General features: G+C 36.8%; 1 protein-coding gene across 2 annotated transcripts in view; it reads right to left on the bottom strand.

The window, feature by feature from the left end:
• MRC1 (mannose receptor C-type 1) overlaps window positions 1-19854 on the bottom strand; it is a 64567-nt gene that overhangs the window by 17308 nt on the left and 27405 nt on the right. For both annotated transcript variants that reach the window (XM_081820692.1, XM_081820690.1), the window contains exons 15-19: window positions 17335-17501; window positions 14036-14138; window positions 10748-10980; window positions 8444-8609; window positions 7347-7496 (exon numbers count right to left, since the gene is read on the bottom strand). In XM_081820692.1, the coding sequence (XP_081676818.1) occupies window positions 7347-7496; window positions 8444-8609; window positions 10748-10980; window positions 14036-14138; window positions 17335-17501 (819 nt within the window). The remainder of the gene's footprint in view (window positions 1-7346; window positions 7497-8443; window positions 8610-10747; window positions 10981-14035; window positions 14139-17334; window positions 17502-19854) is intronic.

Below are 19854 nucleotides of genomic sequence, written 5' to 3'. Positions count from 1 at the left end.
ACATTGTGCTTTACAAGTGTGGTCTCACTAGAAATTTACAACCACCTTCTTAAATGAGCACTACCATTACCTCACTTTATAGATAAAGACCCAAAAGTACAGAGGGTAATTTGTCAAGATCGAGTGATGGGCTGAGTCATAGCATGATCCAGGCGTTCTGAATCTCAAAACCCTACACTTAACCATATGCCTGCATCCCATGTTACTGGGTCCTGGATGATCCCCTTGATGATTGTTTTTATTGCATGATTACATATTCCACCATTTAACAGATTTCAAAGATAATAACCATTTCAAAATATTTGTGACATGTTTTGATAAATGAGAATCATTCATCTTATTTATAGGAAAACATAGTCACCTAAAGTTGAAAACAAAGTTTCTCCATATTCATTGCAAGTTTTTAAAAAAACACTTAGCAGCATGAAGAGGAAAAATATTTTTTAATTAAAAAATTCCAAAGCAGACTTTGGTGACACCATAAGGAATGGCAGAATAACTATCCATGAAAATCCTGTCCTCTACAAAAGCAGTAAGAACACTGACAAATTTCAGAACCCTAAAAATTAATCAACAGGTTGTAACAATCCAGGAAGTATTTATTTAAAAAATAGTCAGTCTTTGGATGAAGAGTGAGCTTCATGGTTTTTTGACTTGTTCTAATTTCATTGCCTTATTCTCAGCTTTCGGTTTACCTTAAAAACAAACAGCACCCAAATCACAGTGAAAACCAGCAGCCTAGAAGCCACCAGAATAGTCGGAATGGTGTTGGAGCTCTTTCAGAGTCCCAATTCAATGAATTTCCATTATTTTATCTCTCTGAGAGTTCAGTGGAAAGTCTCACTTGCAAAGCTTGGCTTCATTTGTCCTAATTCAGAACTCAACTGTGTCAATAGCCTTCTTTCTGAGGGCATTTTTCAAAAACTTTCAGTGGCAATTGTCTAACATCATAGATGCCTGAGGTAGGGATAACAGGTGAGGAAAAGAGGATAACAAAGAAAAAAAGCTTAAAAGGAAAAATGGGAATAAGTGGTCCATAGTGAGCTCCAAAAACCTTCAATTCATTCTTGGGAATCTAGAAGGTCACAGACAGGCACTGGGGCATGTACACACCCGGGACCACATGCATGCTTATGAAAAATCTGAGGGACTCCTAAGCTCTCACCCCTGGCTGACCTTGAGGGTCTGCACAAACAGGAAGCGAGAACCAAGGCAGAATTTTAAACTACTTGAATGAATGTGGAAGGCAGTATCTTCAGGCAGAGTCCCTCAGGAAAACCTGGGAGACTTATTCGTTCTAGGCATTTAAGGAAATCTGTTCCCAATCATTAGCTGACCACTAAGCTAGCAGTGACTGCAGTGACCACACATGAAAAAGAATACAAGCTTTACAGAATTAGTGAAGGAAAATCACTAAACCAGAAAAAAACAACAAACAGCAACAATGGCATACTCTGTGGAATGGAAAGAATCTCATTTCCAGAGTTGCCCATCATATTATTTAAAATGTCCAGTTTTCGGGCGCCTGGGTGGCTCAGTTGGTTAAGCGACTGCCTTCGGCTCAGGTCATGATCCTGGAGTCCCGGGATCGAGTCCCGCATCGGGCTCCCTGCTCGGCAGGGAGTCTGCTTCTCCCTCTGACCCTCCTCCCTCTCATGCTCTCTGTCTCTCATTCTCTCTCTCTCAAATAAAAAAAAAAATCTTAAAATGTCCAGTTTTCAACAAAAAATTATAGAAAATGCAAAAAACAAGAAAGTATGGCCCATACCAAGAAATGAAACAGTCAATACCAACTGTTCCTGAGAAAGCCACACCTTCGATTTACCAAAGACCAAATCAGCTATGTTAAAGAAATAAAGGAAAACATGTATAAAGAATGAAAAAAAAGTATGTAATGTCTCACCAAATAGAGAATATTAAGAGAGAGATAGAAATTATTTCTTAAAATTCTGGAGTTGAAAATTACAATAATCGAAAGGAAAAATTTACTAGAGCAGTCTAAGAGCTGATATGATTAAGCAAAAGAAATAACCAAAAAAAAAACCCCATGAAAACAGGTAAATTGAAATTATCCAATCTGAATAATGGGGGGGAAAAAAAGAAAATTTACAGAACCTCAGAGATTTGTGGGATATTATCAAGTGTATCAAAATATACATAATGGGTATCTGAGAAGGAAAAGACAGAGAAGCAAAAAGAATACTTGAAGAAATAATAGCCAAAAATTCTGAAATTTGATGAAAAACATTAATGTATACATCTAGGAAACTCCACATCTATCCAAGCTCCAAGTAAGATAATTGCAAGGAAATTCACATTGCAAACTGTCAAAAGATAGAGATTCTTAAAATCAGCAAGAGAGAGGTAACTCATCATGTACAAGAGATCCTCAAAAAAACTAACACTGATTTCTCAACAGAAAACATGGAGGCCAGAGGGCAGTGCACAAGATACTAAAAAAGGTTGGAAAAAAAATGATTGTTGACCAACAACTTTCTATCCAGCAAAACTATCCTTCAAAAGTGAGGGAAATTTTAAGACATTCTAGATAAACAAAAATGGAGAGAAATTGTCACAAGCAGATTTACTCTATAAAAATTCTAAAGAGAGTTCTTAAGGCTAAAATGAGAGGATACTTGACAGAAACTCAAATCCACAGGAAGATATAAAAAGCACTAATAAAGGTACCTACCTAAGTAAAAATAAAAGACAGTATTAATTTATTTTTTGTTTATAACTCATTTTTAAAACATGATTTAAAGATTAACTACATAAAGTTAATAATTATAAGTCTGTACTGGTGGGCATACAATATATAAAATGTGTTTGTATGACAATAACACACAAAGGATTGTGGAGGGAATAGAGTTATATAAGTGCAAAAGTTTCATATACTATTAAAATTAAATTCATATTAATCTGAACTAGATTATTTCATATTAAAATGGCAATTATCAACCCCAGGGCAACCACTAAGAAAATAAACTATACCTAGTAAATAAATAACAAGGAAATTAAAATGTACGCTAGAGATTATCTATTTAACATGAAAGAAAGTAGAAATGGAGAAATAGAGGAACGAAAAGACACAAGACATACAGAAAATAAATAAAATGGCAGATAAAAATCCTACCTTATCAATAATTACATTACATGTAAATGGATTAACCACTCCAATCAAAAAACAGATTGGCAGAATAAATTTAAAAATTAAAATAAGTAAATAAAAATAAAATTTTAAAATATCTAACTATATGCCATCTATAAAATACACACTTGAGATTCAAAGACACAAAAAGATTGAAAATAAGAGCATGGAAAGAGATATACCATGCAAATAGTAACTTAAAAAAAAGTTGAAGTAGCTATACTGATATTGGACAAAATAAACTTTTAAACAAAAATTGTTGCTAGAGACAAATAAGGACATTTATAATGATTCAAGTTTCAACTCATTAAGAAGGTATAACAATTATAGACATATATATGTAATATACATACATATACGTATGTATGTATATATATACATATACACATATATGTATGTAATATACATATATGTATATATATTACATATATATGTCTATAATTGTTATAGATATGTTATATATATAGATGTTATAGATATGTTATATATATACCTGTTATATATATAGATATGTTATATATTGATATCTATATAAGGATAGGTTATATATATCTGTTATAAATAGCTTATATATATATATACACATATACCATGTATATACCTTATATATATATGTACCTGACACCATATATATATACACCTTACACTTATATATATATACACACACACACACCCCTTACAATAAAGTTCCCAAATAAATGAACAAAAACAGGCAAAGAGACTTCACTTGACTCAGAATTTAAAGCCAAAACTAATAGCAAGGGACTAAGATGGCAAAATAGGAGGTTCCTGAAACTCCCTCTTTCATAGACACACCAATGAACAGCTACACATGGAGCAACTACCTCAGAGAAACCCAGAAACAAGCTGAGTTACTCTGACATGTAGGGTGACTGAGAATATCTCTACTTCTAAAGGAGTAGGAAAGGCTGAGACATACTTTCTCAATAAACCCTATCTCCAGTAGACCACCACACAGTCAGGAGGGAATACCCAACTCCCAGCTTTTCCCTGAAGAGAGAAGGGTTTGGACCATACCTCTAGCACTCCAAGTTTTAGGGCTCCCACCTAAGGGACAGGCCACCAAACCACCTTGCTCTGAAAACCAATGGGGTTTGCAGCCAAAAGACCCATAGGACTACAGAAAACAAAGAAATAGTTCTTAATGGGCATGTGAGAATTCACTACAGCTATCCCCCCAGGACTCAGCTAAGAGGAAACAGGAAAAATGCCCATTTTTTCAGCCTTTTCTTGGAGAGGGACTGACTGCATACTTTACAACCCACTGCCCTGTGGTCCAGCTGCTAATTTACATGCATCTACGAGCAAGGTGTGATTTTCCACGGAGCCTGGGGTACCTGGGGGGGTACTTCCACCACCTTTTTTTCCCTAGCTTGCCACAATGACAAAAGCAGGTCACCAATATTTCTCTGGAAGGAGCATGTACACACACACCTGGCTTATATACTTTCCTAGCTGCCATTTGAGGGTCCAGCTTCTAATCAGCCTGCATTTATATGCTGACTGTGATTTTCTCCTTTGGAACATCATAGGGCCCTTGCACACCCTCAACTACTGGGAGCCACTAAAAAACAAAGATGGCAGCTTAGACCATCACAAAGGTTTGAGAGACAAACAGGAGGTTGGGTTGGGTTAATTGATGAGGTTCATCTCCTACATGACACCAGACTTTCAAAACTGGGAGAGGTGTTTGTTTTATCCAGTGTGCAGAAACCAACACAGAGAGTCCAGGAAAATGAAGAAAAGGAGAAATATGTTGCAAACAAAAGAACAAGATAAATCTCCAAACAGATCTTAATGAAACAGAGATGACGATTTATCTGACAGAGTTCAAAATAACAGTTATAAAGATGCTCATTTAGGTCAAGAAAGCAATGTGCAAACAAAGTGAAAATTTCAACATGCAGAGAGAAAGAATCAAAAAGTACCAAACAGAAACCACAGGGCTAAAGAATAACTGAACTGAAACATACAAGAGTGGGTGGGATTCAGTCACAGACCAGATAAAGTGGAAGCAAGAAACAGTGGCCTCCAAGAAGGGCCAGTCAAATATGCCCAGAAGAGCAAAAAGAAGAAAACAGGTGGCAAGTTCCTTGTCATTGTTCTTGGGGATAATTTTTTTTTTTTTGTATTTGACACCAAAAGCAAAAGCAACAAAAACAAAAATAAATAAATGGGACTGCAACAAACGAAAAAGCTTCTTCACAACCAAGGAAACCATCAACAAAATGAAAAGGCAGTATTTGCAAACGGCATATCCTAATAAAGGTTTAAGATCTAAAATGTACAAGGAACTTACACAATTCAATAGCAAAAAAACAAATGACCCAATTAAAAAATAGGCAAATAGACCTAAATAGACATTTTTTTCCCAAAGAAGACTTAAAAATGGCTAACAGGTACATGAAAAATTCTCAACGTCACTAATCATTAAGAAAATACAAATCAAAACCACGATGAGATGAGGCATCACTTCACACCTGTTAGACTGGCTATTACCAAAAAGACAAGATAAATCCCAGCAAGAATGTAGAGAGAAGAGACCCCTTGTACACTATTGGTGGGAATCTAAACTGATACAGCCCCTATGGAAAACAGCATGAAGGTTCCTCAAGAAATTAAAGAGAACTATCATATGATCCAGCAGTCCCACTTCTGGGTATATATATCCAAAGGTGATGAAATCACTTCTCAAAGATACCTCTCTACTTCCATGTTCACTGCAGCATTATTCACAAGAGCCAAGGTACAAAAACAACCTAAGTGTCCATCAACAGATGGATGCATAAAGAAAATGTAGTGTGTATATATATATTTGTGACATATATATTTATTTATTTGTGACAACACTGACTAACCATACCATTCTAAGGAAACAAGCCAGACAGAGACAGATGAACTCTCCATGGTATCACTTATATGTAAAATTAAAAAAAAAGAGAGAGAAAGAATGGTGGTTGCCAGGGACTGTGGGGTAGGGGGGAGGGAGATGCTGGTGAAAGGGTACAATGTTTAAGTTATAAGATGAATAAGGTTTTAGGATCAAATGGATAACATGGTGACTATAGCTGATAATGCTATATTTAAAATTGAGATTTGCCCAGAGAGTAGAACTTAAGTGTTCTCATCAGAAAAGAATAAAAAAGGGTATATATGTGATATGATGGATGTGTTAATTAACTTGATGGTGAGAATCCCTTCACAATCAAATTATCACAGTGTACACTTTAAATGTCTTATAATTTTATTTATCCATTATACCTCAATAGAACTGAAGGGGGAAAAAGCCTAAAAGTAAAAAGAAAAGGTCAAAACTCAAGGTTGACTTTTGAATGAATTTGAAGGAAACGAGAATATAGCTCTTGTATATATATCACTGTTGGATAGAGAACACTGACTTAGGGCCGCCTGGGTGGCTCAGTTGGTTAAGTGACTACTTTCGGCTCAGGTCATGATCCCAGGGTCCTGGGATTGAGCCCTGCATCAGGCTCCCTGCTCCACGGGAAGCCTCCTTCTCCCTCTCCCACTCCCCCTGCTTGTGTTCCCTCTCTTGCTTGTCTCTCTGTCAAATAAATAAATAAAATCTTAAAAAAAAAAAACACTGACTTAGAAGACAATCAAAATGTAGTAAAAGAATAATTCAGTAATTTTTTAAGTGGGATTTAATTAAGTGGATTTTTAAATGCATTCTGAAAAATTAACTAACATTTTTATTTTGAGAGGAAAATTATCCATCTATGTCATGTCTATTTGAGTTTTGTCTTGTTTTTCTTCACAGATAAGATAACCTGAGCTAAATGCTTTTCTATTAACGGTAAAGCAAAATGGCCCCTGGGCACTGTGGAACCCAAGCTAATAGTGAGAAGAGGGGAACACAACACTTTGGACAACTGAGAATGACAATCCTAACCATTTCAAAGATTAGGGCAGAAAGTCAGAAAGACTTGTTCCACAAATGATTACTTTCTACTGTAATTCTTGAAAATTTTGAGGCTACAGTGTTATCAATTACACTGGGGGGGGGGGACATGATGTTGCCCGTTCTATTAAAATATAAATTATGGAGAAAAATAAGTATCTTTACATTCCATATGATTTTAATGTACAGTGTTATTAGTATCATGGTAGTCCAGAATAGATGATGATGGGATTTCCTTACAGTAAAGGTGGCACTTACCCATTCGGAGGCATTCTAGAGAGGCTTGACCCCAGTTTCTTGTGTATGAAGACTCGATATAGTAGCAGTGACCATGGAAAGGAATCCAAGCTGTGTGTTCTGACTCTGGGCATCTGCCGGGCAGCTGTGGGGGTTCAGTGGCAGGGATTTCTGTTAATAAAAAGACATTTAAAATAAAATAAAACCTGAAGTTTCTGCAATATGATATAGTAGCAGCTAAGGAAAATTTTATCGCCAATCATTATTTTTAAGAAGTTCTGATGGATCATTTGGATCTGCCATTTTTGTTATTGGGTGTTCTTTGTACTTTATCTTTTTGTTGTCATTTTAAATATATTTCAATAGACTGTATTCTGGTAGATTAGAAATCAATCACAGTCATACTGAAGAAGGCAGATCTATAAATACTTATAAAGATGTTAGGTCCCTTAAAAAGATCACCTAAAAACAATTTGCAAAGGAAGCCCCCCTTCAAGACACTCTTTTCTGAAATCATAACCCCTATTAATGCTTGTTAGCTATGACTGATGTCTATGATAGAACTAAATGGGACAGTTAAAACTCTAGGACTGTATCCCTGTCCCCTTCTAGGACTATAGTCTAGGAAAGCTAAAACCATAATATCACTGATTCTGATTAATCTATATGCATTCTGATAAAAATTATTTTGATACAGATGTGCTGTTGATATAAAAGGTAATCATAATTTCCTGACAAATCTGACATCAGAGATGCAGAGGATAATCTCAATAATAAAAATTCAAAAATCTAAAAAATGCAAATAAACTCTAGCACTGAAGAAAATTTTCTATGTCCATTATTGGATGGAGATAGAATTGGATTATTTAGATTATTTGGATCTATTTTATTTGGATCTATATATATTTGTTTGGATCTATATATATTTGTTATTATTTGGATCTCTATATATTTGTTTATTACCAAGTCAGTCTTTTGTTCAGTGAAGGGATATGTTTTATTATCTTATTCTTAAGACCTCCAAGACATGTTACTGTTTAATAATACCAGTAGTGGTATGTATTGGCTAATTGAGAAAATTTCAAATCCCTTGATTGTCTTTTTTTGTATTCAATTACCATCTGATCTTTTGCAGAGAAAATAAAAACTTTCATTGCAAGATGCTGTCTTCCAGTAGCCATCAGGATCCAGATAAACACATGCTGATTTCAGTCTGGGCTCATCAGCAGCCCAGTTAGTGTACCTCATCCTCCATTTGTCAGTCCAAGCATACTCATTATTGGTCTGCAAGGACAAAAGCAACCATTAACATGGAGTCTTGTCTCATTTAGAAAACACCAAAAGAACCTAGTGAGGAGTAAAAGTATATTTAAGACTGTGATTTGACAAACGATCTTCAACATTTGGGAACAAAAAGGACATTTTATAAATCATTTCTACCAACTTAAATTCAGGAAATGTCACCTTTCTTTAAGAGAGACTCTTGGAGTTCCCCATAACTACATCCTTGAAAGGTAATTTGAAAAACACAGACTTAAAGAAACCTATGTCTTATTCTATGAAACTTTTTCTTCACAGGTTTTCAATGTAAAATACAAATTTTGTCTTCAGAACAAATAAAATATGTATTATATTATCACTGAAATGATAATAAAAATTAAGTAGTTTTCATTGAACTTATAGACCTTGGAGAGAAACAGTAATCTCTTCTGATCTTCTCATTGTTTAGCTTTTGAAAAAGTGCACATGCAAATGACAGGTGAGGTCAGCTGGACAGGTGACAGGAGACTAGGTGGCTTGCTTTCCAGTAAGGTGGTCTTTCAACAAATCATGATAGTAATTTTTACACAGCTGATTTTTTAATCAATTTGCACACTCACTTTCTTATTACATTTAGTAGAATGAATTTATGATCACATAAAAATTAATTAATAACATCAAAAATATTACTTATCAATAATATCCTTTAACAGCCTAAGAGAGATTTCACAAGTAATGCTTAAAAAACATGATACATAGTATTAACGAGATAAATGAATTTCAAAATAGTTCAAATAGTCCCCATTTTAACTGCATTACTTAACTTACCTAGCCAATTACAAAAGATTTAATGACAAATTCAAAAGCATGTGCTATCCCAAGTTAGGATTTTGTAGTATTCTACCACGTTTAATCGCATAATGCTTACACAGTCATTAATTCCACAAATATAAGAAAGATAATACTACTGTTTTAATTACAAATGTTGGTATAGTGGAAAAGCTACTTAATCTTTCCAAAAATAAATAAAAGCCTATTTTAAACTCATGAGAGAATTGTGACCATGTCTACAAGAAGAAAATGAGTGAACTATTAAGCAAAGTAATCACTAAAAATAGAGTCAATATAGACATAAAAATGTCTTGCCTAAGTTTAATCACAGAAATCATTGTGGAACCACTTACTTTTAAATGTTCACTTCCTTACTCAGGAATTACTCTGTGCATGAAGTGTACCTTTTGACCTCTGTAGCACAACATTAGAAGCTCAATCAAATCTGACACCAAACTACTTTCCAGTTCTATCTCCTTCTGCCTTTTTCTCTCTTAGTGGTACTCCTTCTTTCTGTTCCACCATCCCATATGACATCTATAAAGCCCGCTTTCTCTGAGAAGCCTTCTCGACCTTCTTCCCTGACTCAACCCATCTCTTTTCTCTCCTCTTGTTAGCACTTTTATATACCTCTCTTTGACATTTTCAATCTTGTCTCTTAGTTACTTGCAGATATCTCTATTTCTTCTATTAGGAAGTTTGCTGGCTGGCTAGCTAAATAGATGGAGGATAGATGGATCACAGGGCATCAGAGAAGACTCATTACAGGTATATTTTGGCAACTTCATCACCACTCTTAGTTCTGTGCCCCCCACCCCCTTCCCCCACCCCAATTCTCTGCCAACCTGCCTTTTTCTTTTATGGAACACAGAGAATTGACTGCAGTGAAATTCTTCACACAACTTTAGGACTGATCACTCTAGAATGGCTTGCCACAAAAAAGTAAAAAGTTCCTCATGACCCAAGAACCATGCCCCTGATCTGTTTTCTTAATTCCAATGGCACAGTTGTAATTGGGACACTAGAGAGGAGTAAATTAATAAATAAAAATGTTTAGATGCAGAATCTAATTTTAATATTCAAAAGCAATATTAAAGTTAATATAAGCTATATAAATCTTAGTTTGAATTCTGACTCATATCACTAGCTTGTTAGATCCTTGAAGGCATTGGATCCTTGCAAGATTGGATCTAGTTCACCTTCACATCATTCACATTGCCCAGCACAGTGTCTTATATATAACAAACGCCCAACAGAATGAACAGAAAGAGAATCATGTTTAATCACAATGTATCAATCATGTCAAGTCACACATATTTCCAGCATCTTACCAAGTTACTGTTCAGGGCGATCCACACAGGTTCATTAAATTTTTGCATTTGCATCCATGCAAATGCATTACTATAGGGATCTAGAATGCTAGCAATAAGGGAACTGTGAAGCTTGCAATACTTCTCTGCTTCATTCCACTCTAACTTTAATTTCATGAGTGAATAGTTACTTTCACCATATTTAATAAAGCCATCTGTTGGAATTGTTGTTGGAGGATTAGGCAAGGAAGAGTCTGGAACAAAAAGATTCATTTTCATTAGCATTCTCAATAAACATACTTTGAGTGTTAATGGTACACTTTACTACCATATCTCATACATTATAAAAATAATCAGAATAGCATAAATCTAAACCATCGGGTGCTAAAAATATTTTCATGAGTCATTTCACACCAAAAAACAAAGCTCTGTTTTTTAATCAGTATGGCTGGTTGAATGAAATAATTTCCAAACTGTATTTAGACCATTAATATAGATATGTAATCAAGTTTCTAAACTAAAAAAACCCCAAAAACCAAAAAATGAAAAGAAAAAAAAAAACCAAAAGGCTTGCAAATTCAATGAGATCTAGTATCTGAACAAAAGAAATGACACAGTTTAATCCCATCAATTAAAGAATATCTATCATTCTGTCATTACTAATCTTTATTTTACCACCTCGGTCATATTTCAAGGTCACCAACAGTCTTCCTCCCCCTTCTTCATCTGTTGTACCCTCTCCATGAATTTGCATCTCTTTGTATCTATTTGACTCTACTGTTAACTCACCTTCGAGAGCCTGCTTTAAGTTTTGGCATGAAGCCAGACACCAGTCCTGGGTTCATTTAACCCTTATCCCGGGATCAGGCTTTTCTCCTACTAATGATTGCCTACGCCTTTCAGCCAGGCCTCCCATATCTTGATCAAACTGACTCAGGGGCTGGAGCCTAAGACAGAGTCCCTTTGGCTTTCTGAACTTCTTTCCTCAGTGTTCCAGTATGAGTTTCTAATGGCTGTTGTAGGCCCACCCATCCTTTGTGCCACTTACTGTCAACACCCCAAAAAAGAGTTTCTTTCTGTGTCCCTTAACGGATGTCCTAAAGTGAGAGGTTAGCAAATGACAGCCAGAGGGTGAAATCTGGCCTGTTGTCTGTTTTTGTAGCCAATGAGCCCAGAATGTCTTTTAAATGGCTGACCAAAAAAAAAAAAAAAAAAAAAAAATCAAATAAGAATAATACTTTGTGACATGTAAACATTGTATGAAATTCAAATTTGTGTCCATAAATAAAATTTTATTGGAACACAGCCACATTCACTTGTTTACGTGTTGTCTATGACTGCCTAGTATCATGTCAGAGTTGAGTAGTTGCAACAGAGAATGTGTATTTACAGCCTAAAATATCTACAACGTGTCTCTCTACAGAAAAAAATTGCCAACTCCTATCTAGGGTTCTAGATGTCCTTGCTTACCAATTTTGTCTTGGTTAATTCTCAGACGTGTTCCACTATATACTGACCTAATCTACCATCTGCCTTGTTCTGTCACTATCCCAATGCCAAACGTGCTTTTGATTACGCCTAGTATGGTAATGACTTTATTTCAGCAAGGGCAGCTTCCCATTTCTTCTACTGTTGCTGCCACCTTGTGTTGGTAGAAGAATATCATTAAACCAAGAGACCCAGACCAGCACCCTTCACATGGTACAGCCTGTAGAGACTGAATAGTCTTACCATTTCCCAACTTGGGGAGGTCTGGGTTTGTCTCAATACCCGTGGGAAATTTGGCGACCACTAAAAGTGGCAAATGAGGCTTGAGGTAAAGCTTAAAAAAAAGTTTCATGGAAGGCTATATGCAATTAGGAAACAGCTCATCTGTCCGACTGGTTTGTTTATTAAAACATTCATAAAACAATTATAAGGAAAAACTAAAATATTGAGGGGTTATTTTCAGGTGGTTGGATTGTAGGTAATTTTTTCCCTTCTTTATGCTTTTCTGCATTTTCTAAAACATCAACAAAGAACATGTGTTACATATTTTTTAAAATGGTAGGTTTATATATATAAATATATATATAAATAAAAACATGAATGTATAGGTGAATGATGATAAATATTTTTATTTTTTAATAAGCTTTTATTAGTGGCAAATATTCTACCACTTATGTTTATAATAGGAAGAAAAAGATTTTCAAAGAGCTTGTGAGTCATCATTCGCTCCTGGAAGGATACTCGCTCCTTTTACTCAAAACCTGGGCAAAAATGGCATGTGTGCTTTCTGGTGGCCTAAGATTCTGCTGCCAGAGAACAGAGCATAGAGGGGAAAGCAACAGGTCCTGGACCAGCTTCTGAATTAATGAAAGCTTAGAATTTCTGCAGTACTTTTCAATAATCTGAAAATACCTCAAGTGATTTTCACTCATGGTCATGAGTTGACCTTAGTTCCCTGATTCTCTAGAAAGTGTAGAAAAATCGGTTTGATGCATTAGAACAAGTACCTTCTAATTCAAACTCTAAGAGCTGTTCTCAGAATGAGAGCAGCCCACCCCACTCTGCACCCTCCTCTCTAAACCACCTTTTAATTTCTGGCCCTCTTTTTGTGTAGCTAGACATTTGTATCCTTCTTTCGCTGGAGACTAAAGTACGTACAACCATAATCTGGACTCTCAGTAAATATGCACATATTCTGTTTTATTTTTGTTTAACCATAGGGCTTCCTAAGATACAAAATGAAACACAAATCAGGTGTCTACATTTTTAGAGGGCGCCTGGCTGGCTCAGTCGGTAGAACATGCGACTCTTGATCTCGGGGTTGTGAGTTCAAGCCCCATGTGGGGTACAGAGATTACTTAAAATTTTTAAGAAAAAAAGGATATCTACATTTTTAAAGGCAGAGACTACAGAACCAATGAGGTATATATGATGATTTGTGCCAAAGGTTCTCAAATTAGGCAAACAGAACCAAGTATTCTTACAGTGACATTTTTAAAAAGGTACAGGTAGGCAAATATCCTACATTTCTTATGAAGTTAGAAAAAGTTCCAACTTCAAGTGTAATCTGCACAAAATTTTTGGTAACGGATGAAGGGGTACACTCATGAATAGTTTCTAGAAAATGTCACCCTTATGCTCTTTCACAGACGCACATGGATTGAGTTGAGAAACAATGTGCATGGGAATGGCCATTCTTTAAATAAAACTTTATGTTTTTAGAGCTGTTTAAGGTTTAGAGCAAAATTGAGAAGAAGGTCATTTTTTTAAATATATTAAATAACCCAGCTCTATGGGCAGGCAAGTTTTGGTAGAACTTACCAGAAAGTGTCTGGCATATGTAACCTCGTTTACTGTCACATGTGTCATCCATCCATTTTCCTGCATCCCTTGATTTCCCTCCAATAATAACCACACAGTCAGCCTGTACATTTGTGGAGAAAGGAAAATAAAAAGCAGTGTGAATCAATAATTGTTTAAATCTATTCATTAATAAGCCAAGAATATCCCTCAAGCCTAACCACCAAATCTAAAGATCATCCTAATTCATTTACAGTCACTTTCAATTCATCCTTACTTTTCCATGCAACTGCTCACACTTTTCAAGGGAATCTCTCACACTGAACTCTTGCTATTTTTAATTAAAAATCAGATAGAATTGGATAATTTTAGAGACAGGTCTGAGAAACTTTGCTATCAGAAATGGTATAAATCTCTACCAAGGGGCGCCTGGGTGGCTCAGTTGGTTAGGCGACTGCCTTCGGCTCAGGTCATGATCCTGGAGTCTCTGGATCAAGTCCCGCATCGGGCTCCCTGCTCAGCAGGGAGTCTGCTTCTCCCTCTGACCCTCCCGACCCTCCCCCCTCTCATGTGCTCTCTCTCAAATAAATAAATAAAATCTTTAAAAAAAAAATCTCTACCAAAATTTAACAATAAAATGTTAGGAGAATACAATATCTTCTCCATATAAATTCTCATGATTCAAACCCCAAAATAGGTATCCTACTGTTAAAGAGAAATAAGTATAATCTATATTTTTTCATTGCTAATTTAATTTATACAAGTACCATTATGGATTCAGAGCAAATTGCTGGTGTGTAGCTAGAAAGTTTCACATGTTATTTGCAATCTTACAGGGAAGTATGCCAGGCTGGAAAGAGTTTTTTTATTTTTTGTTGTGAATATGTTTGCAATATCAAGCTTCCATAGGACAATCTATAAGCCAAAGCAAGTAAAGAAGTCAAGAAACCTGCCCCTGCCGAAGTTTTCATCCAGTGTCAGATGAAGATTTTGATTTATCATGTGTTGGGCTTCTTTAACCCATTGGTTCTAATAATTATAGCTCACACCTATAATATCTGACATTGTTCTAAGTACTATATACATATTAATTCCTGTAAACTCACATCCATCCTTAGTGGTTGGTCCTATGAGCATGCCCATTTCATAGATGAAAGATCTGAGGCGCAAGTTCATTGAGGCACAGGTTAACTTGCCCATGGTTACACAGCTAATAAATAAGAGTTAGGATTCAAACCCCAGGCACGCAGTCTCCTGGCATAGACCTTGGCCACTGTACTATCGTGCTTCTCAGCAAGTGAGGAATGCAAAGCATGCTGTGAGCAGGAGTGCTCCCCAGGAAGGGTTTCTTGTTGATAAACAGCCACAAAAGAAGGGAAGATTGCATATTATCTTGAATGGACAGAACGACTGGAACTTCTCTCCCAGGCAGTAATGAAGAGCTAGGCCAGCACGCAATGATGCCGAGCAGAAAGATGGAAAGAACCCCAATCCTTAGCTTTGTCCCCCCATTCCCTGATCCATGGTTGCAATGCCTTTGCAACCTCCCTGCCTCCAGCCTCATTATCCCATGAACTTCAACTTCCAGGAACTCCCAATCCTACATTTAGATGCTCCACTCATTCCCATCTTCCTTCTTAGCTATTCTTATCTTCCATTACCCTTGCTTACAGTCTGTGCTCTACTCCAGAAAACCTGTAGAGAGCAAGCATGTTTCCACCACAAAACCCGTAAGAAAAGTTCTCTCACACTCTATTTATCACACTGTATTTAATCCTCGTCATTTTTCAAGTCCTGAAATTGTAACAACACAGTATGTGTGTTTTGATTCCATTTTTGAGAAATAAACTATTTTTCATGCACTAAGAAAAAGTCTAGAAATAAATTCAACAAAAAATTAACAGTGTTTTTTCCCTGGACGGTGAGATAGCAGATTTTGCTTTTGTTGTCTCTGCTTGTCTTTATGTTCTCAAAACAAAACAAAACTTGGGCAACAATAAAATTTTTTTGCTTTACACAAAATTCACCCCCATCCAGAAATTTTTCTAAGCAAACCTCACCTCACTCCATTCTACTTTAACTTCTTCAGTAAGTTTTTAGCCCTCATGAACGTAATGAAGATGCAAAGAATTTCTCCACAGAAAATCACTAACCCGTCATCTAAATGTATCTACCCTAACAGAGCTAACCCAATTAACTATCATAAAGGCACCATTTTGATCAGATCATTTTTCTGCTCTAACCTTTTCTCACTGCCCATCTGACAAAGTCCAAACTCACTCCTGGGGCAACTAAATTTCTCTAAATTCTGCTGTCAACCTTGCAAAGTTTACTCCTACTTCTTTTCTGTATAAAAACCCTGCTATATCCCAAGTCATTTTTCTCCTGCCCAGACCCACCTGGTGCTTTTTTCTTGAAGATTTTATTCACCTTGCCCACTTAGCATGGTCTTCCTCACCCCATATACCCAACTTTCCTGATCATTGTTTTAAACCTCTTGAGGAAAAGACCCATAGCTGATTTTTTTTTTCTCATATTCCTTCTCTTCATCAAATGAAAGCCTCCCTAAATAAGTATTGACTGATTAGATCACGTTATCCCACAGTAAGCTTCTTTCCTCCTAACTACTACAGGGCTTTATAACTGATCCTGTCATCATATACTTGCGTTTCTTACTCCCTTCTTTCCTGTATCAGACTTGTGGTCTTACATAAATGTAAGCTTCTTTAAGGTCAGAACAAAATCTGCCGTTTCTTCGTGTTTTTCTCAATGCCTAGTGTGGTGTTTAACATTGACTGGTTGGCTGTTAATTGATGCAAGATTAAAAGTACTACAATAATAACACACTCATCTGTCTCTTAGGTTAATATATAAGAGCACCTAGCACTGTGTTTGGCACATAGTAAGTATCCTACAGATAGCAGCTCAATCATGTTAACTTCTATCTTCGGAAGGAGTAGTTGCTGTCAGACTTACAGCCTTAATACTACAGGCTTCAAGAGTTTAGAGGCAGGTGATGCAAATAAAATTGATAACTCTGGATTCAAGTGTACCTCCTGACCGCAACATAGACCCAGATTGGAGCTGGCTTTCCCATCCCTTGATACCTCCATCACCTACCCCACAAGTTGAAGAGTTTGTAATTGAATTTATACCCCTTCTCTTAAGGCTGGCTCAGTCTGAAACACTTAAGATCTGCAAGAATGAACCAGATCAAGGGGAACTCTGGTAGATGTTTCACAGAAGATGAATCACTAATATGCAGTCAATAAGCAGCAGGCTGACAGTACACGGAGAGTTGACCTGAAACTGATATTTACATCTTCATAGGAAAGACTGCTCCTTCTTCCGCCAGGATAACCTTTGCCCCAGTTTGTATAATGAACTCCTCGCCCATCCGTCCAAAGGAACGTGTGCTCTGAATTCACATCATTCAGCCCAGTCCAGGCATTAAAAGCGGAGTCCTTCATATGATAGGTAAGAAATGCTGAAAGAAATTTCCACAAGATAATTTTAACCTTTGGGGGAAAATATTCAAAATATGGGAAAATATTCAAAATACATATTTGTAAAATACTGTGTACGTGATTAAGGTCTTTATTATTATTTAAAACCATTTACCATGAAAACAAACACATTCTAACCTTAATATCACCTTATCACTTCAGTTCGTACTTCGGAAAGTTTCGTATAATAAAAGTCTAGGTTTTATCTGGGCCACTGCAGACAGCTGGACAGACTGGGCCGTGCCCAGGGGCAGTGGGGAACTGGGACAAGGGTGGCTGAGTCCATCCCACGCCCTGCACGCCATGTCATACACCCCGATCTGGGCTGTGGCTGCCTGCCATCCTGCAGGAAGAGGGTACAGTTTCTAATTCACACACACTCATCCTATGAGTTAGCAGGTGTCCTGATTCTTTCAATAAGATAATCTGATCATAAGAACTAGGGGGCAAATAGGGCTCTTAATCCAGAAAACGTCTAAAAATGAAACCTACTTGTCAAAACAAGAAGCATGAGGCTGTCAAGTTATCACTACTTCGGATTTCCAAACCAAAAGAGCTACCCGGTTGGAACTCCCTCTCGGCAGCAACTGCTAAGGGGTCAGCAGCCATCCCACCCCATGTGCCCAGACCAAGGGGGCATCCTGACATTAAGCACTTGCATCATTAGGAGAGAAGATATAGAAAAATGTAGAGAATGTAGAGCCAGTGTGGCCTCTTTCTTCCTTGCCCGTTCTGTGGCACAGAGGAGGGTGGCAAATATCCAGAAGCTGTAAAAGGCTTCAGTGAACACGTGCCCCATCCCCTGTCTACTTGGCCTTGCACACGCCTCCCACACCAGCCGGCTGCCTGCCACAGCTAGCCACCTCGTCTGCCAGGAGCCGAGGATGCCCAGGTGAATGAGCACCAACTCAACAGAACAATTTCCAAACACTTACGCTTACACCCGACTCCTGAATGCAAATAGGATATGGAGTGACTAAGCATCCGGGTAACTCAAAGAAAATGCAAAATAGAGAGAAGCCCAAAGAGACACAATCATCTGTTTATTCATGAAACAAACAATTCCATGGAAGGGCCATGGTTACGTGTTTATTCTCCTGCTGGAGTAGCAGAGGAAATAACCGCTCTGCTCAGAGATTTGCTTATTTCTCAACTAAAGTTAAAAAAAAATTTTTTTTTTCTTTCAACATTTTTCAGAGGGAGAAGAGCATGGCTAGATATTTATTTTGGTTTTGTTTTATTTCCTAAATAAGATCTTAACTTTCCCCATCCCCAAATTAAAATGAATGTGGAAAAGCCCTACCTGCCAATATTTCAGCACTGACTTTTTTTTCTGCCAACAACCACAATAAGAATTCAACATCGTGTGCCTGGTTTGCCAGGAATAATGTTATTTTATCTGAAAATTGTTTCCTTCTGCACATCTCTATTACCCAGGTTCTAATTTTGTGATGCCAGGAATCAGCACTTTGTGGTTAAGAGAAGAAATCAATTATTATGTTTCTCTGTTGGGTAGCTAAGCCCAAAATGTGGTAGGCCAGTTAGAGAAATATGAATATTCTATTCTGAAAATGTTTCTATTGTGTGCTATGGTTTGACCCTTTTCTTTCAGGGTCTGGCAAGTTGCTGAACTTGACAAAGGCTCTCAGTGAAATCTTGGTTGATTTACTGCATCATGTGTTCCAAGAGAGCACATGGCTGCATTTGTGGAGGAAACATTTGAGAAAAGGCCATGGAAGGTTCCTGGGTCTTTCTTTTTTGTAGATTTTCTGAGACATACCATGTTTTCCAGTAAGCGATTTTGGAAGTCAAAGAATCTCAAAACCAGAAGGGAACTTAGAAATTATGCAGTTACTCATCTCCCTCTTAACATCTCACATAAATTCATTCATACAAATATTTATTGAACATCTTTCATTCTACGTTCCAGTCTGTGTGACTCTATAGCACCCAATTGAGAACTTTCCAACGTAATCATTTTCACAGCCTTTTAGAGAACTCACAAAGCAGCTCATTTAATCAGTTCTAACTGTTTCTTTGCCTCTTTGGTTAGATTTATTCCTAGGTATCTTATGGCTTTGGGTGCCATTGTAAATGGGATCGACTCCTTAATTTCTCTTTGTTCTGTCTTGTTGTTGGTGTAGAGGAATGCCACTGACTTCTGTGCATTCATTTTATATCCTGCCACTCTACTGAATTCCTGTATGAGTTCTAGCAGTTTTGGGGTGGAGTCTTTTGGGTTTTCCACATAAAGTATTATATCATCTGCAAAGAGTGAGAGTTTGACTTCTTCTTTGCCGATTTGGATGCCTTTTATTTCTTTTTGTTGTCTGA

Source organism: Leptonychotes weddellii, chromosome 5, assembly GCF_054177405.1.
Source record: "Leptonychotes weddellii isolate Sample4059 chromosome 5, ASM5417740v2, whole genome shotgun sequence".
NCBI classification, from domain to species: domain Eukaryota; kingdom Metazoa; phylum Chordata; class Mammalia; order Carnivora; family Phocidae; genus Leptonychotes; species Leptonychotes weddellii.
This window is presented reverse-complemented; position numbering and strand designations above follow the sequence as displayed.